The sequence below is a fragment of the Medicago truncatula genome, chromosome 5 (assembly GCF_003473485.1).
Source record: "Medicago truncatula cultivar Jemalong A17 chromosome 5, MtrunA17r5.0-ANR, whole genome shotgun sequence".
Lineage (NCBI taxonomy): Eukaryota > Viridiplantae > Streptophyta > Magnoliopsida > Fabales > Fabaceae > Medicago > Medicago truncatula.
In genome coordinates, this window is record NC_053046.1 from 19,706,743 (window position 1) to 19,734,488 (window position 27,746).

Here is a 27,746-nt window from a genome sequence, read left to right on the forward strand (position 1 = left end):
TTACAAAACTAAAATACCACGATATATATATATAAATATATATATAGAGAGAGAGAGAGAGAGTCAGGATCCATTGACATTCATCATTGATGAACCTAGATGAAGAACATCATGAATATCAACATTCTGATGAAGAACACAGCAACATTCTGATGTTCATCATGGGAACACAACAACATTCTGATGGTCAAAATATTCACCCAGATTTTCAAGTAAAAGCTTGTGGGGCCCAGGACACATGACATAACACCATTGAGCACCTTACAACGGCTATATGAGCCCAAAGACTCTATAAATAGAGATCAAGGCCTTAGCAAAACTTGCACCATTGCAAAGCATACAAATAAACAACTTGAGATTGTTTTCAGCTCTTGCAATTGAAATTGATCAATCACTGAAGGCTTTTGTTACCTTCCTATAAGTGCACATCAATACTCTCTGTTATCTTTCTTAAAGATAACTTCTTCTTCTTCTTCTTCCTCTTCTATTTCTTTCACAAACATTCAAACTTCTCACAAATTGTAATCAAGTCTCATCTAACTTTATGAGTACTAAAGTGTTAGCTTAAGCAAAGATTGTGAAAGTCTAAGTGGTTAACTTAGCAACAAGGTGCAAGCCTGCCGAGGCTTAGAGAACACAAAATTGTAAGTGTTCAGGTGAACACAGATTGTAAGATGCAGGATTTGAGAGGTTATCTCAAGCATCATAGTGGAAACTCTCACAAGATTGTGAGGAGTGGACTAACCCACATTGGGGGAACCACTATAAATTTCTGTGTGTTGATTCTCTCTTCCCTATACTCTTTACTTACTGCAAACACAAACACATTTACTTTGTTAAACTGTTTTTGGCACTCAGACATCAGAACGTTCTGAAGTCTGTCATTAACTTAACTATTCCAAGTTTCAACTTGAGAATTACTTTTTATGTTACAGGATAATTTTAAAGGGTCACAATTCAAATCCCCCCCCCCCCCCCCGGTTCTAAGGGTTTGAACACTTAAACAAATGTTAGAGAAAAGATTCATGAAGTATGTCTAAAGTCAAGTACATAGCCGAAGGAGGATCATCAAACAAACCACCACTTTTTGATGGCTCAAACTACTACTTCTGGAAAGGTAAGATGTAACTCTTTCTTAGATCTCAAGACAATGATATGTGGACAGTTATCACAGATGGAGACTTTGTTCCAACAACCAAAGAAGGAGTTGTAAAGGAAAATAGTGCATGGTCCACAGATGATCAAAAAGGAACTATATTCCAAATCTTTATAAACAATGATCAAGAAAATTCTTTATTTGAGCGATCCTTTAGGGATCCTTAAAAACAACAATGTAATTCTTCGATAACTACATTACATTCACAACGTGTAACTCTTCAACACTTTCATTTTAAAAGTTATACAAAGGTAAAATATATCTTATTTTCAATCATAAATCTATCAACATCAAGGAAGGTCATGATTTATGCTATCCTTCGAGGATGCTATATATTAAATATTTAGTTCTTCAAGAACTATCTTAAACCTTCATAAACAATGATAAAATTTTGATTGTTTGCAATCCTTCAGGGATGTTTTAATCTTAATTTATTTTAAGCTCTTCAGAAATTGTTTGAGCAATTCTTCAAGGATGCTTTAATGTTAATTTTTAGTTCTTCAGGAACTATATCTCAAATCTTTTTAAACAATCATAAAAAAAATTAATTGTTTAAGTGATCCTTCGGGGATGCTTTGATATTAAATTTAGTTTTTCTTTTGTTTACACATAGAGAACATATGTACATACATGTATGATACATTGATCAGTACTTCAAATGATCTGATTATACTCAAAATAAAGAAACAGACACAAGTATAACCATTGAACAATTATGGATATTTTAATATACTGCTCATGATGGTATTAGTAACAGCTCCTAATGTGTAACCACATGACAATTACAAATAAAGTATTGTGTTCTTAATTAATAGCTTCAAATATCACAACAGATGAACATTTGAGAATCTTGTACAAACTGATCTAGCACTAGTGATTGTTCTAAACAAAATTATTCATGAAATGCAACTTGAGGAATTTGATATTAAGGCAGAAAAGAATGGACACGGTCAACTAAAACACATTCATTTTCAAAATCAATCATCTTCTTAAAAACAAACTTAAGATAATTTGAAAATAAATCATCACATACACAAACTAGAAACCAAGTCTGCGTGTTTTGATAACTCAATTACTTATAATTAAAAAAAAACATAAACTTCAAAAACAACTTGGACAATGAGACAAACAACAACTTGTTTAAGGGGAGGACATAAATTACTCGTAATGCATTTATAAATTGCAAGACAAAAATTCATTGCCATGGAAGTAAAATTAGAATTGAAAAATTATGTCACAATTAAGCATGCAAGCAAAAACCAATATTACCTCAAGTTGTGTTGGTAGAGCTTCGTGCTAATAACGTGTTATAAAATAAAGTAAAAGCATAAGATCAAAAAAGAAGAGAAAGGAGAAGATAAAAGCACTTTGTATTATTCTCTTCAAGAGTGTGTCTTTGCATACAATATGAGCACTATTTATAGTACACAAGATGAGTAAGTGAGTGATGAAAGCAATTAAGTTCCACTAACTATTCACTTACTAATGAGAGTTATAGGAAGGTAGAAAATGAGAGTTATAGAAAGGTGGAAGACTTAAGGATGGACATCCACTAAGTCATTATTTCATAACATTAATTTTATAGTCCTAAAAATATTATGAGTAGTTAAAATTTGAATTGGTATATGATGTTAAAAGATAAAGAAATAACAAATAATTTAAGCAATTTAAAAAATTAGATTTTAAAGATAAAATATAACAAAAACTTCTAAAAGAAAGAAAAAGATATAATATATGTAGTTTTTTGAAACAATTTTTTTTTTGTGGTGTCCGGATTCGAACATCGGACCTTGCATATATTATGTATTGTCTTTATCAACTAAGTTAAGCTCACAGCAACAATTATACATAAAATATGCTTAAAAAAAATAAAAAAAAACACACCTTGTATGAGTATTATATTCCTACTATAAATCACGTTGAAGTAAGTCTTAGTACATGTTTGGTTTCACGTTTCCGCACCCCAAACTCACGTTTTGAGAAGAAAACGTGATTCTTGTCTTCTTTGAGTATGTTTGGTTTTCTCTTCAAAAAGCTATTCTATCTTCCAAACTCAATTCTACCAAAAGCTAGAAATCCTAGCTTTTCACGTTGAGCCCAAAATCAATTCTTCATTTCTTGGTGGGTTACGCTTTTGTAGTTTTTTTAATTCCTTCATTGCCCTTAACAACTATCATCAATTACTCTTTTACAGACTCATTAATTTGCATTGCTTCACCCAGATGTGTCACTCCCAACAAGAATGTCGATGAGGGAAAACATTTATTTTTTGAAACAAGAATTTATTTAAATCTATAATTTATTCCAGTAATTTATAAACCCTTTAACTTCTTCAAAAAATATCCTGAGGGAAAAGGGGGATGAGATATGACAAAGTTTATTAATAATGAAAAGCATTGTTCTGTGATGGGAGAAGAAAATTGATACATGGGGGAAGGAGAAATGGACCAGATAGTAAAATGGGTAAGCTTGAATATTAAGTTGAAGCTTCTGGATAAATAAAGTGAGTGGACAAGTGGTGGTTGTACCATTAAAATTTAGGGACACGACATTCTGATTAGATAATTGTTGTATTTTTTACCATTTGGTTTTGTATTTGAAGCAAATTACCCTTCTGCTTCTAAATATAAATAAAATTGACTTTTTAAGTTCATTCATTTAATGATGTACTCCCTCCGTTTCAAAATATAAGCAAATTTTACTTTTTAGGTTCATTCAATTAATGATGTATGTGGTACCACATACATCATTAATTGAATGAACCTAAAAAGTAAAATTTGCTTATATTTTGAAACGGAGGGAGTATGTGGTTAATAATATGGACCACATACATCATTAAAAATCAATTTTGTTTATATTTAAAAATGAAAGGAGTATTAAGTTTTATTTAAGTATGATTTTATAATGTTAGGCTCTTTTGGTAATTTACACATTTAAAAGCAATTTTGATCAAAACTATCCAAACAACATCTTTGGTGTGAATTGATTTTATTATTTGTACATCCAAACATAAACCACTTTACATTCAACTCACTTTTAACCAAAATCAATTCAAATAAAATCAATTCAATCAAAATCAATTATATTCACCGCATAACCAAACATACAATTACTATATCCCTCCCTACTAAAGAAAGAGCACGTTTGAAGAGAGGAGAAAAGAAATGCATAATGATATTGATAGTTTAGCCAGTAAAGCCAAACAAGGAACAATATTTTAACTTAACGAGTAAGATTTGCGTAGTTAAACAACTTGGATCCCACGCAACGCACTGAGCAGTTAATAAATAGTACCCCTAACTACCAATGTTCCTACACTTGCTGACTTTGGTTACTTCAAAGATCTCCCTGAAATTCTATACCGTATTCTCCAAGGTTCTGGAATTCGTGAAATCCAGAAAGAAGAGTGGAATGAAAGGAAATCTGGATCCAATAAGCGCTTGCAACCATCAAACCCTTTTGCTCTAAGAACAAGAATAAATAAAAAACAACGCCACAACCACAGGGAGCACAAAGGTGCGTGGAAACTCACTGACAAAGACTCTTTGATGACTGAAGAGGTGGCGGCGAGGGCTAAGGCTCAGAAACAAACCGCTCATGTTTTGAAGGAAGAGAAGAGGATTGCCTTGGCTAAGAAGCTTGTTGATCGTTACACTACCGACCCTCATTTTAAGTTTCTTCATGATTCTATCTCTGATCATTTTGCTGATTGTTTGAAGAAGGATCTTCAGTTTTTGAAATCTGGGTTGCCCAATAAAATCAGCCTTGCTGCTAAATGGTGCCCTTCTGTTGACTCTTCCTTTGATCGATCGACTCTTCTGTGTGAGAGTATTGCAAAGAGGATCTTCCCTCGGGAGGAATATGAAGGTGTGGAGGAGGCACATTATGCTTATAGGGTTCGTGATCGTTTGAGGAAAGATGTGTTGGTGCCGTTGAGGAAGGTGTTGGAGTTGCCTGAGGTGTTTATTGGTGCTAATCAATGGGGTTTGATTCCTTACAATAGAGTTGCTTCTGTGGCGATGAAGTTTTATAAGGAAAAGTTTTTGAAGCATGATAAGGAGAGGTTTGAGAAGTACTTGAAGGATGTGAAGGCAGGAAAGACTACTATTGCTGCTGGTGCTTTGCTTCCTCACCAGATTATAGAGTCTTTGGGGGATGGAGATGGTGGAGAAGTTGCTGAGTTGCAGTGGAAGAGAATTGTTGATGATTTGCTCAAGAAAGGAAAGATGAAAAATTGTCTTGCAGTGTGTGATGTTTCTGGGAGCATGTCTGGGACTCCTATGGAGGTGTCTTTGGCATTGGGGTTGTTGGTGTCTGAATTGAGTGATGAGCCTTGGAAAGGGAAAGTTATTACTTTCAGCGAGGAGCCTCAGCTTCATGTAATTAAGGGGGATAATCTCAAGTCCAAGACACAGTTTGTGAGGGATATGGATTGGGGGATGAACACTGATTTCCAGAAGGTGTTTGATCGCATATTGGAGGTGGCTGTTAATGGGAATCTCAAGGAGGATCAGATGATTAAAAGGATCTTCGTTTTCAGTGACATGGAGTTTGATGAAGCGTCTGTGAACCCTTGGGAGACCGATTACCAAGCAATCACTAGGAAGTATAGCGAGAAAGGGTATGGTTCTGTTGTGCCTCAGATAGTTTTTTGGAATCTGAGAGACTCGAGGGCCACCCCAGTGCGTGCTACTCAGAAAGGAGTTGCGCTGGTGAGTGGTTTCTCTAAGAATCTGCTGACACTGTTCTTAGATAATGAAGGTGAAATAAGCCCTGAAGAAGCCATGGAAGCTGCCATTGCTGGCCCTGAGTATCAGAAACTAGTTGTGCTGGATTGATTTTCTTTTGTACTTTTTAGTGTTTTATTTAGTGCAACAACTTCAGCAATGCCATAGCTCAATGTTCCTGTAACTTTGTATCCGTTGGAGTCACACAAATGAGTAAAAAATTTGGTATTGAATGAAAATCAGCAAAACTTACATACAGTTTCTTATTCATCGTTCCTATAATACTAACCACCTTTGTTATTGTTTGTTTTCCATGTTAAGTTGTTAACAACTCCCATTAACTTTTGTTTTTCCCCGTCGCCTAGTAGTCTTTCCTGCTTTCCCTGTATGATTGAATGAATTTATAGTCACCGGCAAACCATGCTGAGGCAGAGTAATCTCCAGCGTAATGGTTCTGCTAAGGAATAAAGGAGGCTTTGATCCTTCTGATAACTTTGCAGTCAAGGCATCAGAAGATCTTGTTCACAAGCTCCACATTTTCCAGTTATGACGAATATGTAACGGATTTCACTTGTCTGGTAATTTGAAACTTGAAGCTAATCAATCAAATGTTAGGCACCAGTGATGAGATGTAAGAAACTTTATCTCGACTTTTAGTATTATATGGTTTTGTAAGGGCTGGCCATAAGATCACTGTCTTAATGAAATGTTAAGTTGGGGCCAAGGCCAAGACTCATTCATGCTTTGCTAAATGCATAACACATTTAATTTTTGTGGGCTATAGAGTGGAATAATCTGTATATATGCTTCGTGTGTTTAACCCTATCCTATTTTTTCTTATTCTTTCAAGTGTTTCATGCATACCAAATTGACCATAGCAATCAAATTAATTGAGTTTTGTTTGATAATTACTTTTAAATTACTGCCACAGTTGATAATGTATGTTGCTGATTGCGGGAAAATAGCATTAGGAAAGTTGTAAATACAGCTCTAAAGACAAGCACAAACATAAATTGTGGTACAAGTCAATTGGTGCATTTGTTGGCATATTCGCACCATGGCCCTTTTCAGACTGAAGGTCCAAATCACAGAAGGAATCCACAAGTTTATTATATTATGATGTCGGTGCCATGTTCAATGACCATGTTAGTTAACTGCTTCTATATTTATTTTTCTTTGTCCAGGTAGTCTCAGTCTTAGAATATTGCAAATAACTCTAACTGTTTAATTTAAGTTCACTCACTAGTCACTATTCAACCACTAACCAGTGAGTAGATATGCCAGCCATAGATCTGTTCCTTCCATTTTCAGTGTATCTTAACTTATGGCCTTACAAACTGTAGTTACAGTCAATACTCATCGTGAAGCTAAGTTCTGTTAAAGATGCTTTTGATAAAGTTACTAAGAAGCAAAAGTTATCCAGTTCCAAGCCTCAAGAGATGATTGATCCAATCAGACAGGAAATTGAGTTGTGTTTTGACACTGATTATGTGCTTGATTATAATTCTGTCCTGATTGAGCTGAACTGAAGGCTAGTTTACTTAAAATTGCTCCAGTTTGGCAAATGGAAAGTACACAAAAGGACCTAAATGTAGAACTCAGCGACTATGGGAATACCTTGAGAAATATTTTAACGCTGATACACCGAAAGCTTAGAGAAACATCGACATTTTTATACACACTTTAAATCAAATTATTGCCAACCATTTTTTTCACCAGGACCATTTTGATGTAAGGGACCATTTTTTTAAGGGCAGTTGGAGAGCCCGAGTCTGCCGCAATTATGAAATATCCATTCATAGAAATACTTTCAAATGGAATCAGAACCTGGAGGACCCAGCCCTCAATTAGGCTGCCGCTAATTCTGACACTTGCTCAAAGTGGATCTGGCATTGTGTTAAAACTTCATTCAATGCAATTTGTAAGAATACTTTCAAATGGAATTATAGTTGAAGTACTTCATTATGACAAAACTCACCTTTCTCCTTTTGCTACCAGACATATTGCTGATATCCAGAAGCATATGACTTGTCTTCAGCGGCCTGGAAAGTTTGGCAAGTCATATCACAGTCCATTGAGTCGGATAGGTTGGATGAGGAACTTAAAAGGCAGTTCTGCGATCTTTTGGGACAGTCATACAACAGTCCATTGAGTTTGACTGTGGCAGCAGGGGTCCTGTTTTTGCCAGCTCTCCTTAAATTTATGAATATCATGTCAGGAAAGCAGAAATGGCAGTCATGAGCCTTTTAACAGTAGCAATTGAGACTGACAAAGAATTCCAGTTACATTATTTTCTTTTGTCTCGTCTCGAAGGAACAAGCAACTGAGGATAACCATCCAATGTTGTTGTCCTGTGGCCATGTCCTCTGTGATCAGTCTATCTTGAAAATGTCCATGAACAGCACAGAAGCGTTTAAGTTCCCATATTGTCCCTTTGATATTGATGCAGCACAGTGCATGCAACTATGTTTGTGATTTTCATGGATTTGTATTAAATTGTATCATCTGATTCACGTTTTAGTATGATGATTGCAATGGCCCATGGCTAGTTGTGATGTCTGTGTATGTTTCATATACTTGTAAATAAAAATTCTTTTTAATTCTATTTTGAATAATGTTTCATAGACTAGTCTTAACCTATTCAGAATGTGAAAGTTGATCTAGAATTGCATTCTTTTATAGTATGAAACATAGAATTTTTCAAATAACCATTCAAGAAGAATATTTTTCTGATGTTCTCTTTGGTAGTGGAGGACATTCATTATTTTAGATGTGTAGTTTTGACTCAATATTAAGCACTCGATAACAAGTACGATTCCATAACCCAGGTAACTAAAGAATCACAGCAAAGGCTGCAATTGAGAGTTTCTTATTTCTAATGAAATCAATTTGCTGCTGCAATTGATACAGTTATCTAGGAAAACAGAGAAGTTATTGCATAATTCTTTTGCTATGTACCTAAACTATGACATAAATCTCAAATGGTAATCTTATTGTGAAGAACAAAGTTGATGCATGATCCAGATCTCTTCTTCCAATAAGTGTGAATAACCATATTAACTGATTTCCTTGCTCCCATCTCAAGAAATATAAGCTATCTTGCCAATTGAGAACATGAAAAATACACAATGACTTGGCTGAAAAACTGCTGATGGTGGGTGTCTCAAGGTCTAATTTTGTTGTGTCAGGACTACGATTTCGACAGAATTCAATATCCTTTGGACTCACTTGCCCTTGATGAGCATAAACTGAAAGACCAGTCTGCAAGTGCAAAAGGTTTAAAATAAGACTTCTGAATAGAAAGGAAACCCAAGTATGTTGAAATGTATAACAAAATACTCAATTTACAAGTACATAAATGTACACTTCGTCAATATAAAGTGACAAATCAAACCTGTGTTGTATTATTAATACCAATTATGTTTGGATCTTGACATCCAATCCATGTGAAAATGGAACATTCTGCATACACAATAATCAACAAAGGTGTATATGGGTTCCTTACTCACTCTATATATTCATACCAGTTCAAAACACAATGTATGAGGGATAATATAACATGTAAAATGCAGGTTAATTCCCTTGAGCTCTGTTTGTATTAAATAGAAAATCCGAATTTAAACTCTAGTTAAGAAGAAATGACAGCTTGTGAGAAATGATTGTTACCAAACAAATCTATTTTGGTCATATGAACTTATTAGCTAGTGATTGTAAGCTCACAAGTTGGCATTGCCAAACATATTATAAAACTCATTTTCTTAGGCTTATTCATTGTTTCACTCCTCCTAGTTTAACTCACTCACAAAATTGGTTCCCCTATTTAAAAATCACACACTTTTGATCCCTCCAATAAATTTTAGAATTTAAAAAATGGTGTTATAACATATTTTAAATGACGTGTCATATGACTTAATGATGTAAAATGGTTAACATATATAGAATTACTGGAAAGTCTTCTAATACTTCAGTTCCAACTTTGAAAATTATTCGTTTTTGTAATTTAATTAATGAAATGTAAATAATTAATCCACATGATGATTCTATGTCCTTTTGAAAATAATTTTTATCCTATTATTATTCTTAGTTGTTGAGTTTAATTTATATTTATTTTATAATAATTGTAAATTTATTATTTATTAATTCCTTTAAAAACAGAGTAACTGATTTAACAATGTGTAATAGGTGAAAACAAAAGAAAGTGTATCCGACTTTAAATTTAGTCAAATTATTTTAATAATATCTTTAAGCATAGAATCTTGTTTTTTAAACAAAATAAGACTTTCTTTTAATATTTCAACTTAATTTGCATGATGATGTTGTATTTTTTAGAGTGTAATTTATTTATGGTAGATTTTTTTAATAAAATAATTGGTGATCTCAATGGTGATGCTTTATGTGAGAATATCTAACAAAAAACCACACCTGAAACAGAAATTAGAAACTTTTTCATACTTTTAAATGAGTTCAAGAATCCCAATGAAGTAAAGGAGAATTCTTTGATACCAATGGAGAGTGTGGTGGCGATTGTGATGATGAAGGAATGTTGGCTGATGATTGCAGAAGAGAGTCTTGCGGCGGTTGTGAGGAGTCGGCCCGTGGTGATTGTTGCTGTGGAAGTCGTTCTTCAACCACTGCTTTGCCCTTTGGGTCCATGGCGGTTTCTGACTCACAATCACACAACAGCACTGATACTACTTAATGGTTTCTTGCAGAGAAAGTTTGAAAATATTCTGGTGTTACTAACTGACTAACGGTTTTATTGATAGTTGGTTATTTAACCAGTTGCATAACCGACTAACGGTTCTCCTAACTAGCTGAGTAAAGGATTACTGAATTTAAATTTTGTTTCTGAAAGTCTTCATACAAATTTGATTATATACTTTTCTATTATTTGGGTTTACGAAAATTGTATTTGAAGTAATATTTGGTGAAGTTAATTGAAGTCATCTTTGATTCTAACAATTTACAAATCGCTGATTTAGCTATAACTATTAGAACGTTCTAAGGGTGGTCTGGTTATGGACTGAAAACTTTTTAAAACATCATAGCGACGTTGTCTTTAGAAGTAGCAGCTCACGATTCTCATCGTAATCACAACTAAGACAATAACATGATCCGAGCCGATTTGACAAATAAGAGAAAACAAATAAGTCCAATTTTGATTTTTGATGCACACATATCAATTTTATTTTTGTCAAATTTACGCCGATCAGACTATGTCTCAGCCTTTTGCAACTAGGATCGTGAACTTCTACTTCCGGTAGCTAGCATCAGTGATCATTGGATTTTTTTGACAAACTTAAATTATTGCACTTGCTAATTTTCTATTTACATAATGTTTCTTGTGTAGTGAGTGTCCGTCCATTCCTTTCACTTGCACTTCCCGGTGTCTGAGGTTAGAAACACTTGTTCATTCAAATGGCGTGATGTTAAGCTATGATCTTTTAAGAATGCATATCATAGAACTTATGTAGTAGACTTAAAAGTAAATTGTTTCTTTCCTTCCCTCTGGGTACAAAGTGTCCTTTAACTCGAGCAATTAACTTTACATGGTTAACTAGAATGCATAAAATGCATTTATGTTCCTTGTGGTTAATTCGGATTTAACCCTTAGGATCTTATGTGTTGATTTCATGTTTCCTGTTTGATTCTAAATAGATTGCCAGTTTCAATTATAATTTGGTACCAAAATGCAATTAGCGATGTTAACTATAATCACAGCTTCCTCCTAATCCTAACTCTAATGTATATCAGTTGTTTTCATCTTCTGCTTATTACTCTATTGTATATGCCCAAAATGCAACTAGCTAGCCACTATAACTAACAACCATATTTTAATATCTATTTTTAAAACAACACTAAACTCTTCGAAAGACTTGACATATAGAAGACCGTTAGTCGGCTTCTTCACAAGCACTTTAACGAACTTGCACACCATTAAGCATATTGTCTTGAAAAACACCTTTATTGCGAGCATTCCAATTGACTCAAATACGTGCAAACCATAGAGTAAATAATTTGGACTCCACAACTTCCCCTTGAATAAAACCAGAGAATTGGCTTAAATGTTGGCTCCCATCATTGTAAAACACAACATATACTCAACCATTTTGCCAAAGTATATTGTAATTTAGAAAACACAGGTCATTCAAAGATCAAATTATTCGACAACGCTTTAATCTGTTATCTTTCGAAGATATCCTATTGTGACATAATTGCCATACAAACACTACTACTTTCAATGGAATGATTTGTGCCAAACCTACTTGTTGAAATTATCTGCTTTCAAAGGTGTGAAAGGAGGATTTACAGCAGATGATTGAAAAGCATGGAAACTAAGTGTATAATCATTCACTGTAACAAAAACACAATTTCTGCAGTTCATTCTCTTTTGATTACAAGGGAAAAACCTACAAGCTTTGAATGAAATAAGTTGGTGTCATCATTTTCACTCAAATAATTAAAAGAATAGGTGTCATTCTTTTATCATATTAGATGATACAGTATAATATGTCATATGTCATGTTTTGGTTACATAAAAGGGTATCCATGAACTGCAATCAATATAATTGGATTCTTCAATAACATAATTGTGTTTTGTCTTGCAAGAAAAAAGAGAGAAAATAATTCTCAAACTATCAGCCAAATAAAAGGTTTATAAAATTAAAAAATGTGAAAATTGAATGATAAATAACAGGTCTAAAAACTAATGAAAATTGATACGAAGCAGATTCCAACTTATAAGGAAATATCTCCATATAAGTCAATTTCAATTTTTCAAATTAGGCACATCATATAAAACATGACACCTTTATTTAACTTTAAACCATTTAATGTCTCTTCTAGAATAGTAGATGGATAAACCAGGTTTTATGACACCAGGTTTGATGTCTATTTTCAAGATTTCTTCTATATATTTCCACTTCCTGTCAAAAACCAATTTCGAAAAAAATGGCTCCTTGTGTTTCCAAGCATATTGAAAAGAATGAGGGGAATAGTGGATATATTGTAGTTGATACAACTTTCATTTGATCTTCTTAAGTTCAACTGTAAATAAGCTTGGTAGTCAAAAGTAAAAATCAAGCATATGTTACCGCAGCCGAAACTACAGCCATAATATATAAAGATTTTAGAGGTCTCCATAACGGTATTGTAAAAGGAACTGTGGCTGCGTCGGCCGCTATACTTTGCCGCAACATCAAAATTCGCAGCATAATCACCACAGCTGCAATTTAAACACTGTATCACAGTACCTGTTCTATTTCAAAGTTCTATTACATAAAAACACTAAATTCTAGTTCGATGTGCCACCTCATTCTCTTAAACTATTCATTTCAGCCATTCAATATTGAGTGATTGGAAATTTTTCCGTCAACAAAATGACATTTTAAAGAAAAAGTGGTTTTGTTCGAGATGAGCAAATTTTTGTAAAAATGAAAAACAAATCTATTATTGAATAAACTGTGACAAGGCATAAAAAGAAGGGCCCTGTCATCCAGAGGTAGACAAAGTAAATCCTTATAAGAACTTCAATACTCCAAATCTAAAATAATGCTTATTCCTCCCCTACCAATGACAACATCGGAGATGTTCTTCTTGAATGATTATTCGAAAAAGTCTATATTGCTTACTATAAAAACATGGAATTCTGCCTCAACTTTCATATAATACATTCAGATTTGAAATAGGTCAAGACTTGTGTATCCGTTGTTAGTACGTAGTAGTTGAGTAGTGAGTGAAGGTATTTGCAATATTCTAAGACTATAGAAATACCTGGACAAGAAAAAAGACAAGTAGAAGCAATTCAGTAACATAGATTTGAACATAGCACCCAAATCATACTAAGCTTGTGGATTCCTTCAGTAATTTGGACCTTAAGTCTGAAAAGGACCTTGGTGTGCTTATACCAGCAAATGCACCAAATAACTTTTACCTAAGTAGAAGTATATGCAAACACGTGAAGCATTTAGTAAAACTTTATGTATCAGTTGAGAGTAACTCTATGTGTTGGCCCCAACTTTACACCAGTGAATATAGCCAGCCCTTACTAAATGGTATTTATATAGGAAATAGAGATTGGTCCTCAAAGACAAAATAAAAGGTAACACAAATGAAAGAGGTAACCAATTTGCATTAAAAACACACTGCCATTTCAACTGAAGAACAACTACAGGCATATCAGAAATTTGTTTCCAACAATCTAATCAAGCAGTAGTTTATAAACAGACTCGCCTATTTCCTTTTTATCAACTTACTAATGTTGCACTGAATAAAACACTAAAAATTACAGAAGAAAATCAATCCAGCACAACTAGTTTCTGATACTCGGGGCCAGCGATGGCAGCTTCCATGGCTTCTACAGGGCTTATATCACCATCGTTATCGAAGAACAATGTCAGCAGATTCTTCGAAAACCCACTTACCAGCGCCACTCCTTTCTGAGTGGATGGCACCGGGGTGGCCTTCGAGTCTCTCAGATTCCAAAAAACTATCTGAGGCACAGCAGAACCATACCCTTTTTCTCTATACTTCCTAGTAATAGCTTGATAATCGGTCTCCCAAGAGTTTGCAGATGCTTGATCAAATTCCATGTCACTGAAGACAAAGATCCTCTTAATCATCTGATCCTCTTTGAGATTCCCATTAACAGCTACATCCAATATGCGATCAAACACCTTCTGAAAATCAGTGTTCATCCCCCAATCCATGTTCCTCACAAACTGTGTCTTGGACTTGAGATTATCCCCCTTAATCACATGAAGCTGAGGCTCCCTGCTGAAAGTAATAACCTTCCCTTTCCATGGTTCCTCGTTCAATTCAGACACCAACAACCCCAATGCCACACACACCTCCATAGGGGTCCCATGCATACTCCCAGACACATCACACACAGCAAGACAATTCCTCATTTTTCCCTTCTTGAGCAAATCATCAACAATTCTCTTCCACTGCAACTCAGCCACTTCTCCACCATCTTCATCATCCAAAGACTCTATAATCTCGTGAGGAAGCAAAGCACCAGCAGCAATAGTAGTCTTCCCTGCCTTCACATCCTCCAAGTACTTCTCAAACCTCTCCTTATCATGCTTCAAAAACTTCTCCTTATAAAACTTCATCGCCACAGAAGCAACCCTATTGTATGGAATCAAACCCCATTGATTAGCACCAATAAACACCTCAGGCAACTCCAACACCTTCCTCAACGGCACCAACACATCTTTCCTCAACCGATCACGAACCCTATAAGCATAATGTGCCTCCTCCACACCTTCATACTCCTCCCTAGGGAAGATCTTCTTGGCAATGGTCTCACACAGAAGAGTTGACCGATCAAAGGAAGAGTCAACAGAAGGGCACCATTTAGCAGCAAGACTGATTTTATTGGGCGACCCGGATTTCAAAAACTCGAGATCCTTCTTCAAACAATCAGCGAAATGATCAGAGATACAATCGTGAAGAAACTTAAAATTGGGATCGGTAGTATAACGATCAACAAGCTTCTTAGCTAATGCAATCCTCTTCTCTTCCTTCAAAACGTGAGCACCTTCTTTCTCAACCTTAGCTCTCGCTGCCACCTCTTCAGTCACGATGGAGTCTTTCTCAGTACCCTTCCACCCTTTGTTATCCTTGTTGTTGTTCTTGTTGTTGTGGTGGTGTCGTTGTTTTTTCTTCATTCCTCTCCTTAAAAAAGGGGTTGATCCTGATGAAGATTTCCTTTTGGATCCAGATTTCCTTTCCCTCCACTCTTCTTTCTGTGTTTTGCGAACTTCAGAACCTTCGAGAAGACGGTAGAGGATCTCAGGGAGATCTTTGAAGTAGCCAAAGTCAGCGAGAGAAGGAACATTGGTAGCTAGGGTTTTAGGGTGATTTTCATGAAACCAGAGAGCGGCGGCGTAGAAGCCTTCTTTGTTGGACTTTCCGGTACCGCGGACGCCACGGAGGTTACAGACGAGTTTGAGGGCGGTGAGAGGGTTTTGGGACCAAGCAAGTTTGAGTCTCTCAACGAGTGTTTCAGAAGGAGTATCAGGAACAACATGGAAGAAGAAATCGAGGCAAGGGTTACCGGTGGAGAGAAACGTTGGTGACATGTTCTCTGTCAACCCCATCGGTGGGTTTCGGTTTCTACCAAGAGAATTGAAGTTGGCGACCATTTGATCGAGGAAGACATCGTTAGTGGTTGTGGTGGTGGTGACGGTGGTTTCAGTGGTTTGAGCGGTGGTGGTGGTGGTAGGGTTAGGGTTTGATTTGAGTGAATAGATCTCAGGTGGGCCAACGAGAGCGACGGCGGCCATTGTTGTTGAGAAGAGAAAGATGAAATTTGGACTGACTCGAAGGTGGGGTAAAAGATAAAGAAAGTTGCGAAAATCGATGTTGATTTGGATGGTATTTATTGATGGATATGCGTGGGCTCCAAGTACGTTACCCACAAAGCGCACTCAAATCTTAGTTATTAAGTTAAATATTTTTCTTTATGTGGTGTGGTGACACATGTACGAGAAACAATCATTTTGATCTAACCACCTTTAAAAAAAAAAAAAAATTAATCTTCCTTTATCATGTGATTCAAAATAAAATACAAAATTGTTTGTGTATCTGTATATTATTCGTTAGTCAGTTTGGTCTTTAATACTAAAATTAGTTGTTTAAAGCTTAGTGATAGGATATTTAGAATAACAAGTATAAATGTGATGACTCATCTAGTTCTGGAAGGTAGAATGATTCCTCTTAATTTAAAAGGAATCTTTTAGGCATATTATATTGGTTAGTTACTAAGCAATGTTATTGTGTAACTATTGTAGTTATCTTATTATTGGCTATCGTATCATTTGGAGCTTTCATTTTCGTTCTTATTCCCGCTATCTTGAGGTCGATATGGGGATTTCATGTTTTCTGGTGATTCAGATGGTTGTTGATGAATACTTTGCACCGAGGACCATTTCAAGGTGAACGGAGTCTTAAAACAAGTGCAACTTGTAACGCTCTAGTCGTTGTTTTATTTATTTTAATTTATTTAGAGTCTTATATGTGATTTTTAAATAATATTTATGATGTTATGTGGAGTAATATATTTTAGGCTTAAATGCTCGTTTGGTCCCTTAAGTATTTATTTGGTATCGTTTTGGTCCCTTAACTAAAAAAAAGATTGTTTGAGTATTTTATTTTTATCTCCGTTACCTGTTTTGGTCCCTTCTGTTAAATAAATTTAAAAAAACGTTAGGGTTTATATTATTCATCTTCTTCCTTCTCCTTCCATCCCCTTCTTCATGATCTTCATCATCAACAACACACCAATCCAGGAAAAAAAAATTCAGCATCATCTGCATCAAATAAATTCAGAAAAATTCATCATCTAACTTCATCAACTTCAACATCAAACCTAGTAAAAACAAAAAAACTCAAGAAACCAATAAATTATTAAATTGCAATAATCCAAACAACTTAAAAAAACATTATCAAATCAGCAAATCCTTCAATCTTTCCTCTTTGTTTGTTGAATTGGTAGTTTGAGAAACATAGTTGCAAAAAGAGACATATACATAACCTACCCCCAATCCCTTCCAATCTGGTTTCTTTTTTCGCTAACTACAATTCAGTCAAGAGATTTTCTATGCATTCATCTTTACACAAATCCCTTCTTCACTATCACTCCTCAATTTTCTAATCCCTTTTCTTTTTCAAAGTTCATTCTGCCATGGATCTTTTCAAATCATTTTCTATGGGACAAAGTAGATAATATGAAGGATATGGAAGAAAGAAAAAAGGCAGATACGCATGGTGACCTAGGTATGGAATTAGGGTTTAATAAATTTGGGGGAAACTGAAATTGAAATTGGGGAAAAGGGTTTGGAATTTGGAGGATTTGATTTTGAAATTAGGATTGATTTTATGATGAATTTCAATTTCAAGGTTTGATTTTCGCTTTTCTGTTTTTTTTTTTCCTTCTTCTGGGTTTTGTTGATGAATGATGAAGGTTTTAATGAAGATGAAGAAGATGATGTGCAAAGCCAATGCTATAATGACACGTGTACAACAGTTAATGTTTTTTATTAAATCTAACAGAAATCAAACGGAAGGGACCGAAACAGATAACAGAGATAAAGATAAAGTACTCAAACAATCTTTTTTTTAGTTAAGGGACCAAAGTGATACCAAATAAATACTTAAGGGACCAAAAGAGCATTTAAGCCTATATTTTATCATATGGTTGGTTTTAATATTAATTTAATTAGGTGAAAAATAATTGTTATTTTGAGGGTTGAGGAGTTAATTAGAATTTATTAGAATTAATGGGAGTTAGGTGAAATAAAAGGAAGTTAAGAAGGAAGTTAAGAAAGTAAGAGAAGGGTCAGAAACACTTTTACGTGAAACTGTCAGTTTTGGGAGAAAAAGGGAGAGAAGAGCAAGTAGAGCCAAGAAACCCAATTGCTGTGCATTTCTTTCTGCAATTCTAAGGTAAGGGTGAGGTTTGCTTCAGTAGTATAGATGTTAATTCTGATTTTGAGTTTAACAGGTTTTTGGTGAGAATTGGGAATTATGGGTTTTGTGATGAAATGATGATTTTGGGGTGGAGCGTAACGCCCTAGTCGATATATTTAATTATTTTGATTTAATTAGAGTCTTATATGTGATTTTAATTAATATTGGTGATTTATGTGGTGTGATATATTCTACTATATGGTTGATTTTAATATTATGTGATTAGGTGAGAAATAATAATTATTTTGGTGTTTGGGGAGTTAATAGAATTTATTATTATTAATGGGGAGTTAAGTGAAAATAAAGGGAGTTAAGTAAATAGGAAGTTAGAAAATAGAAGTTAGAAAACATTGTACGTAAGAACTGTCAGTTTTGGGAGGAAGGAGAGAAGAGCAAGTAGAACTCACGAATCATTTTTGTTGTGCTTTTTTCTGCAAATTCTAAGGTAAGGGTGAGGTTTACTTCAATTGTGTAGTTATTGATTTCTGATTTTGAGTTTAACAGGTTTTGGTGAAAATTGGGGATTTTGGGTTTTATGATGGAATGATGATTTTGGAGTTGTGAGTGTGATTTTGATGTTAGAAATAGGTTCTAAGTGCATACAGAAAGCTAATTTACATCTGTAAACTGATTTGGGGAGTGAATGGAAGAAAAATGGGATTTTTGGGGAAAAACATGTTTTCTGCCCGTACAGAAGTTCATCACTCGCCTCGCGAGTAGCTGTGCTCGCCATGGCAAGTGAGCAACTTCATAGCTCGCCTCGCGAGCAGACCAACTCGTCGTGGCGAGCAAGCCTGGACAAAACTTGATTTTTGAAATGTTGTTATAAGATGTTTTGGGGATGGTTTAAGGTACCTAAATGATTTTAATGATGACTGGAGCAAGTTTTAGGGTAAAAGGATGAATAGGGAGCTTAGGATTGAGGTTTGAGTGAGAAAATGTCATTTTTCCCGAGAGCATCTATTTTTCACTCGCCTCGAGTTTGCCTTGAACTCGCCATGGCGAGCAGTCAGTTTTGTGAACTCGCCATAGCGAGCAGATGTGCTCGCGAGGCGAGCTACCCTATTTTGTGTGCTGATTTTCTTGCATGAATGGTAGTGATTTAATGTTGTTGTGTTGAGCATAGTTTCATGTAATTATGCATTATTCTGGATGATTGGATTGCTGAATTGTTGATTACTGATGATGACTGAAATGTATGCTTATTATTAACCATACATGTTGTTTAAGTGGAGTTTATATGGAGTTTGTATGCATGGTCAAGTTGTATGTAGATATACACAAGTAGGTCCACTGCATATGCATAAAACAGTGGAGAGGACTCATGTCCTGGAGCACTAGTTGCTCAACAGCGGTGAGGGCTTCGGTCTTGATGAATGCTTTAACCATTCAAAAGCGGTGAGGGCTTCGGTCCTGTTTGGTACCACATGCATATTTGCATCTATTGAGGAGTCTAAGGTGTTGTCTTAGCAGTGTTGTCATGTCATTGCATGAGTCTTGGTTGTTGGTTATAGTTGTTACATTGATGATGACGATGTTGTTGATGAATATATATTTATATACATATTGTGATGGATGGATTTCAATGATGTTGTTGTGGCTTGTGAATTAATTATTTATAATTAGAAGATGATGTATTTGATGTTATAGGGTGTTAGATTCAATTGAAGATTTTAATATCTATATTTTATTGTTGTGAATCTCACCCCTTCTGCTTGAAAATGTTGCCCTTCGTATGGGTAACTTGCAGGTGATCCTGAGTAGTCGGTGGTGGCTCAATGTCGTGTCTAGGGCTCTGATACGTGGGATGGGAGATATTCTTATTGTTGTTTTCTTTCCTATGTATCGTATTTTGGAACTTGTTGTTATGGCCCTATGATGGTTGAAATTGTTGTTAGGCTTTATGCCAAGATGTTGCTCGGAGAATTTAATCTTGTTGTTGTTATTTGAAATGCAAACTTTCCGCTGCATGATTTTGAAGTTATGAAAGATGTTGAATTAAATAGCTTTATTTTCTATTTAAGGAATTTTTGAAATGAAGTGTAGCATACCCGTTGTGGAATCACTCTGATGAATATTTGTTATTTAATTGCTTTTGGGTAACGGGGTGTTACATGGAGATTGTTGTTCTGATGTTAGAAATAGGTTCTGAGTGTATACAGCAAGTTAATTCACATCTGTAAACTAATTTGGGGAGTGAATTGGAGAAAAATGGGATTTTTGGGAAAAACTTGCATTCTGCCCGTACAGAAGTTCATCACTCGCCTCGCGAGTAGCCTTGTTCGCCAAGGCGAGTGAGCAACTTCATGGCTCGCCTCACGAGCAGAACAACTCGTTGTGGCGAGTAACCCAGTATAAAACATGATTTTTGAATTGTTGTTATAAGGTATTAGGAGGATAGTTTTGAGTACCTAGATGATTTTAAAGATGTCTGGGACAATTTTCAGATTAAAAAGATGATTAGGGAACCTTAAAATGAAGATTTAGTGAGAAAAATGTCAAAACTCCCGAAAGCACCATATTTTCGTTCGCCTCGAACTCGCCATGGCGAGCAACCTGTTTTCTGAGTTCGCCATAGCGAGCAGATGAGCTCGCAAGGCGAGTTGCCCAGTTTTTTAATGCTGATTGTTATTATATGAAAGATGATGATTGATGTTGATGTTTAAGCATAATTGTGATTAATTGTGCATATTCATGGATTGTTGGATTACTGATTGATGATATTGCTGATGGCTGTAATGTATGTTGTACTTACTAATCATACATGTTGTATAAACTCGGAGTCATATGAAAATGTATGCATGGTCAAGTTGTATGTAGATATACACAAGTGGGTCCATAGCATATGCATAAACAGCGGGATGACTCATGTCCTGGAGCACTAGTTGTTCACAGCGGTGAGGACTTATGTCCTGATGAATGCTTTAACCATTCAAAAGCGGTGAGGGCTTCGGTCCTGTTTTGGTACCACATGCATAATTGCATTTATTGAGGGGTCTTAGTGGTGTCGTCATGTCATGCATGAGTCTTTGTTGTTGGTTGCATTTTCCATACTGAAGATGATGTTGTTGCTTTGTGAAATATATATTTATATTTACAAGATGATGTATTGATGTTTAATAGGGTGTTAGATTCAATTGATGAATTTATTATCTATAATTATTGTTATGAATCTCACCCCTTCTGCTTGAAAATATTGCCCTTCCTATGGGTAACTTGCAGGTGATCCTGAGTAGTAGGTGGTGGCTCAAGTGTCTAGGGCTCTGATACGTACGGGATGTGATTTCTTATTGTTTTCATTCCTTATGTATCACATTTTTGGATTATGCTGATGTAGCCCTTTGTTTGATTGTTGGATTTAATGTTGAGGCTTTTATGCCAAGATTTCTATTGGAGAATTATTATGTTGAATGTTGTGGTTATTAATGTTGAAAATGGATTTTAACGTTGAAAATATTCCGCTGCAAATTAATGTTGGCTTATGAATAAGTTTTATTAAATAATATTATTTTCTATTTAAGAAATTTTGAAAATGTAGTGTAGCATGCCTGTTTGGTGAATTACTCTGATGAATATTTTATATTTAATTATTTTGGGATAACGGGATGTTACACAACTGCCAACGGCGGTGAGTGTTTTGCAAGTTTGTGCTCTCAACCGGTGAAAATGGTGGTATCCATGACATCTAGATGTGGATTGGGAATCATTCACCACCTCTTTTATCTGGCAATTTCAACCAGAGTTCATGGAAGTTATGCCGGTGGACGATGAAGAAGAGGATCCACACCATGTGTTAACATTCCCAACTACTTCTCTCATAAATCAAGTTGTGTTACTGACGTAACTGTGTCCTCCGCCTTCAATGCCAAATCAATTGTCCATGGATAGGTCATGTTTGGAACTCCCTTCAACACCAAAGAAGGAAGTGCAACTTGTCCAACCGAAAATCACAAACTTCATTGGTCACATACAACAATGAAGTATCAAGGAATTATGCAATCCATCTCTCAGCCCACCATCGTCACCACCGCGGAAACCCCGGGATCGAAGTGTTTTCTCTACTGCTCTGTCGGCAACACCAACCATTATTCATGTCTTCTACATCCACATCAAGCTTCAGGTACCGACTATCAAACACCCTTCACTGTACCACCATCGTCAATCTCTGATTTCCTTCTGGTACCTCCGTTCCTTTCCTCGAAACCACCAGATCCACGTTTTTTGAAGTCAACGGTAAGACGAGGTTATGGAGAATTATGTCAAACATAAATAAATGGACTGAAGTTTGAATCTCAATCATAATATTTGACTTAACAATTTAATATTTTCACCCGTTGAGATAAGTATTTAAATTACTTTAATTTGTACGTAAACGAGTTCATATTAACAACATTTTTTTTTAAAGAAGTTCATATTAACAACATGAACGATATATAATTTGTATAAAAATATGAACAGTATACATGCTGAACAAAAACATTATTTGAACCGACCTTGACTAGTACTCTTGCTCCGTTCTTTTTTAAGTGTCTTTTAGGGTATATTTTTCGTTTCTATTTAACTGTCTTTTGGTATTTTAAGGGTACGATTTGTCAATTATACCCTTTGTCAATTACTTTTATCTTTTTCAATAAAACTAATAATCTATTTGGTAAACTAAAGTTTGTTTTTTTTTAAACAATGTTTGTTTTTTTTTAAAACAAAGTTTGTTTATTGTTATCTTCAAAGAGATAAATATTGTACCAGTATCAATGTATCATTGTTGCTCTCTTCTGTCTCCTCTTCTAAGTTCTCTTCATCTGACTCCTCTAAACCAACTATAGGTTGGTTTGTTAATGAAGTTTCAACAACAATATTTAAATCTGGTAAAGGAATAATCTCAACATTCAAATCTATATCACACAGTGTGAATCTAGCATTGGTTTAAGCCATAGTTGAAGCCTTAACTTTGATTAAAGGAGTTGGAAGAAAGTTAAATTTTTCTTAACTTTCGGTTAATGTGAAGTTAGAATAATTTTTATATTGACTTAAAATAATTAAAAAAATGTTTACAATATTTAGAAAATTGACAATTGTTTGTAATGAGAGAGAGAGAGAGCGCAAAAAAATAGGAATTTGTTGGAGAAAAAGATAATAGCTGACAATTATTTGTTACCAGAGAAATATAACATATTAAATTTGTTGGAAAGATAAAGTGTGTACAAAAAAATAAGAATTTATTTGTCGATTAAAATGAGGGTAGAATAGGAAGAAAATGTACAAAAATACACATTGCTAATTTAGTGTTAATTTTCTAAAAAGACACTTAAAAATGAATGGAGAAAGTAACATTTTTAAAATACTGAAATAAAATAACAATAAAATAAGGAAATTGTCCTTAAAAAAATTATGGCAGCCAAAAAAGTTATGATGTTGTTTTAAGGGAAATGCTAAATAGTGCCCTTGTGGCATTGAATAAAGGAACAAAAATAGAAATTTTGTGTTGAAAAGTGATAAAAAATGGTCAAGTCAACAATGTAAAACTACTAATTTTAGTTACCTTAACCATTTCTCTAAGGACATTGGTTAGCAAGACCCTTGTTTTAAAGTTGGTTTCAACTTTCAACAACTTTTGCCACAAAGCTCATTCCATTCATTTTTCTTCATTTAAAAAAAATACTTTGATTTATTAAGTGCTTGATATAAATTGTGTTTGTCCTACTTTTTTCTTAAAATTTTAAAGAAGCGGAAAAAAAAATTAGGTTAAATGGTACCTTACTTTACATGCTAAAGTGAATTGTTAGGTTTAGAGAAATTGAATCTATTTATATTATTATATTATTATTATGGATTTAGATCCTCTAAAATGATAAAAGTGTAAAATGAGAAAATCAATGTTTATTATTGTAACAAATTCTTAGTTTGTTACTATGCATATCCAGAAAGAATTCCTCTCAAAACCCTTTCCTAGCAATAACTGAAACAGAAATAGGGTTTTTGTCAACATCGCCAAAAACAACCTTATTTTATTATTTTTTCTAATAAAACCTTTCTTCACAGCATCGTCAATCTCAACCAATTTTCCCACACACAACATCATCGCCTAATCAGTAGATTTCTTTTGTTATCTGAAGAATCCATTCATTCAATCAATGGAAAACGAAATAAGTAATAAGAGGAGGAAAATAATGCCTCCTTCACAGTCACAATCGGCGACGACGATGGTAGTGAGTATCAACAACTTCCCTGACGAGATACTAACTCACATACTCTCCTTTCTTCCGTTCAAACAAGCTTTCAAAACCAGTGTTCTTTCCAAGAGGTGGCGCCCGTTATGCTACTCACTCCCCGATCTTCACATCACCGTTATTAGAAGGGTGCACAACTTCCGTCGATTCATGGATGCTGTTATGTTCTCCCCACACTCTCACAACCTAACTCTCAACTCTTTTTATCTCACGATCATAAGTTGTTCTAAATTCTTGGAGACTGAGGCTGACTGCTTCGACAAATGGGTCGAAGCAGCAAAACAACGTCGTGTCAAGGATCTCCAGCTACACTTTTTACCTTCGATACACGTCCCTTTAGCACCTACTGTCTTCTGCTGCAAAACACTTGTGGTTCTAGGTTTGACGGGAATACATATAGGCACTTTGTTTCATGGTTCTGTTGATCTTCCTTTGCTGAAAACCCTAACTATGTTTAATATTCATTTGGAAAATATCGAGGATTTCATGAAACTTCTTTCTGGGTGTCCCATATTGGAGAATTTGAAAACTAGATATGTTAAAACAACAACCAATGTTACAACGGGAGGGAACTTTAAATCCTTATCCAAGTTGAACAATGCTGATATAAGATTATTCGACCTTCCGTTCAGAGCAATTTATAATGTCCGATTTCTACGTGTACATGAGGTATGATACTTTTATCATCAATATTATATGAGCTTAATTTTTGTTGTTTATGTCTTCAAATTGCAAAGTGGGAAAAACTTTGAATCGTGACACGATTTGTGACGCGTGTCACGATTTTGCAATGTCGAGAGCTGTTTTGCAGGGTGCCCAATCGTGACACGATTTTCGGCTTGCTAGGCACGTTTTTAGGATAAGGTTGGTCGTACCTTGGGTCGTACGCACCAAACGTGTCACGACTTGGGAAAACGTGACACGATTTTGACAGCTGAAGACTGCTATATAAGTGTTCTTTGCAGATTTTGAAGGAGAGCTTGAAGAGAGAGAAACTTGAGGGTTGAGGGTCTTTGATTAGAGTTCTCTTGGGTTGGGAAACATTGTAAACACCTTGGGTGAGTGAAATCATTGAGTGTCTTGTTCATTGGTGAGATTGGAAAAATGGGTAGAAATTAGGTTGTTCTTTGTGAGTTTGTTGAAGCTAATTTCTTCTAAAAGAACTCCTTGATAGTGGATTGGAGAGATCAATCTCTCCCCCAGATTAGGTCAAGTTGGACCGAACTGGGTCAACAATCTTTGGGGTGTTTGTTCCTCTCTTCTCTCCCTTTATCTTTTGCTTGTGGTTTTTAGCTTTTCACTTTGATTACTAGATTAGATTTAGGTGTTGTTATTATTGCTATTGCCTATGTTCACTTTAAAATTGGTTACTACTTTCCTTTGCCCCACACATCATAGTTTGTATTGGTGAGTTTTGAGTCCGAATTCACAACATTTTGGATACATTAAGTCAAATATTTTCATTTCGACTAACCTTATGTGTGACTTTGCAGATGGAGACAAATCTTGCCAATGAAGAAATCAATTTATATTACAAAGGCTTTTCCGTGTTTGAAAACTTAACTGACCTTCAACTATCTTGGTGCAATGGCGCTCATGATTGGGATGAGGTAGTGAAAATGCTCCAAAATTGTCCCAAACTCCAAACTCTTGCAATTAAAAAGGTTTGTTTGTCACATCAATCGATAGTTATTGATTTTTACTCGTTCTTCTCTTATGTTCAAGTATTTTTACAAATCATATTTTGTTTCTGATTGACAGTGGATAGGTTCATTGAAAACCACAAAGGATTGGAAACACCCATATCATGTTCCTGAATGTGTTACCTCTAATCTAACAACATGTGAAATCGAAGACTATCAAGCTATGGAAGCTGACTTTCAATTTGCAACATATATTTTGCAAAATGCAAGGGTTTTACAGGTTATGGCAATCCATAGTCCAGATTTCCAAAATCCAATGGCGAGCCCCCGACTTTTAGAAGATTTGATATCCTTCCCAAGGATCTCTCCCGTGTGTAAACTATCATTAATTGATATAAATGTTTCTAGTTCCTAGATGTATACATGGTGTTTTCGTTAGTTCTTATACAATACAATGTACGTTTCACTTGGCATTTTCCGTAACCAAATTGCTTGAGTAGGACAATTTGTAGTTGCTATATATTTGGTCCATTCTTGTTGCATTTGTGACATTGAATGTTGGATTTATTTTCAAAGAGTTATTACCTCTTTAGTTGCGGTCTACCTTGCTTTGCACAAATCCCGCATTTATGACATTAAATGCTTGATCGATTGTGTCACTTGACTTTTCACTTATTTGCATTTCATGTGACTGCAAGGGTGATTGCAAATCATTCTAGGTCGCTGTGTTCAGATCTTTTGACTCTTCAATTGCTGCTAATGCGTAATTGAATCAGCTTGTTAGTGTTAGCACAATTTTCTCCATGACTTATTTGTGTTATAGTATTTTTGAAAGGTTTTGGTGTTAAATTATCACTGCGATTGTTCATTTCTCGACCAACTTGTCCATTCGTGAAAAATAATGACAAATACTTTCATCTTTGAAATGTTCAATCAACTCAAATTGTCTTTTTAAGCCACGCAACCTTGTCCGTTATGTTGGATCTGCTCCTTCGTATGTTTTAATTTCCCAAGCTTCCTTTGCTTTTATAACATGTAAAAAAAAATCAAGATCAGGCAGCTCCACATAAACAAAGCTTGTTAGAGTCTCTCTTTTATAAACAAAGCTTTTTCTCTTACTTTGCTGCACAAGGAACTTGTTAGAGTCTCTCTTTTGAAACTTGTTAGAGTCTCTCTTTTGAAATTCTCCGACATGTAAGCAGTCATTAAATTTATATGAATGTTCTACTAAATTTTTTCAATTTTATTTTTGTTTCGGAACTTTTTTTTGAACAGCAAAATAATTGACATAAAAATACTATAGGTAGTAACATTAATCTGTATACATGTATGGAAAAAAAATAATGTAATCCTTTGTGAATGTGTGTATGTTTGCTCCTTGACTGACCTTTTGCAATATGAATTTAAAACAAAACCAAAGAGAAATGACTTGTCTTGATCGTGCTCCCAAAACTGAGAAGTATTAACACTTGATTGATCATTCCTATAAATTTGGAGGCTAACTATCTGTTTCTGT

The 27,746-nt window shown here is 34.9% G+C and overlaps 3 protein-coding genes and 1 pseudogene across 3 annotated transcripts; 3 read left to right on the plus strand and 1 right to left on the minus strand.

Moving 5' to 3' along the window:
- The first annotated feature begins 1,032 nt into the window (after positions 1 to 1,032).
- On the plus strand, positions 1,033 to 6,149 carry LOC11432553 (uncharacterized). The gene is made up of 2 exons (XM_024784807.2): positions 1,033 to 1,117; positions 4,448 to 6,149. The coding sequence occupies exons 1-2, from the start codon at positions 1,033 to 1,035 to the stop codon at positions 5,992 to 5,994; spliced, it is 1,632 nt and encodes a 543-aa protein (XP_024640575.1). The 3' UTR covers positions 5,995 to 6,149.
- Positions 6,150 to 6,331: 182 nt separating this feature from the next.
- On the plus strand, positions 6,332 to 8,358 carry LOC25494665 (protein RMD5 homolog; annotated as a pseudogene).
- Positions 8,359 to 13,985: 5,627 nt separating this feature from the next.
- Positions 13,986 to 16,274, minus strand: LOC11435824 (uncharacterized). The gene has a single exon (XM_003614079.4). The coding sequence runs from the start codon at positions 16,173 to 16,175 to the stop codon at positions 14,181 to 14,183; it is 1,995 nt and encodes a 664-aa protein (XP_003614127.2). The 5' UTR covers positions 16,176 to 16,274; the 3' UTR covers positions 13,986 to 14,180.
- An 8,253-nt stretch (positions 16,275 to 24,527) lies between these two features.
- On the plus strand, positions 24,528 to 26,997 carry LOC11426644 (putative FBD-associated F-box protein At5g56700). Its single transcript, XM_003614080.3, has 4 exons — positions 24,528 to 25,256; positions 26,081 to 26,251; positions 26,349 to 26,510; positions 26,950 to 26,997. Exons 1-4 carry the CDS (start codon positions 24,528 to 24,530, stop codon positions 26,995 to 26,997), a joined length of 1,110 nt encoding a protein of 369 aa, XP_003614128.3.
- The last annotated feature ends 749 nt before the right edge of the window (positions 26,998 to 27,746 follow it).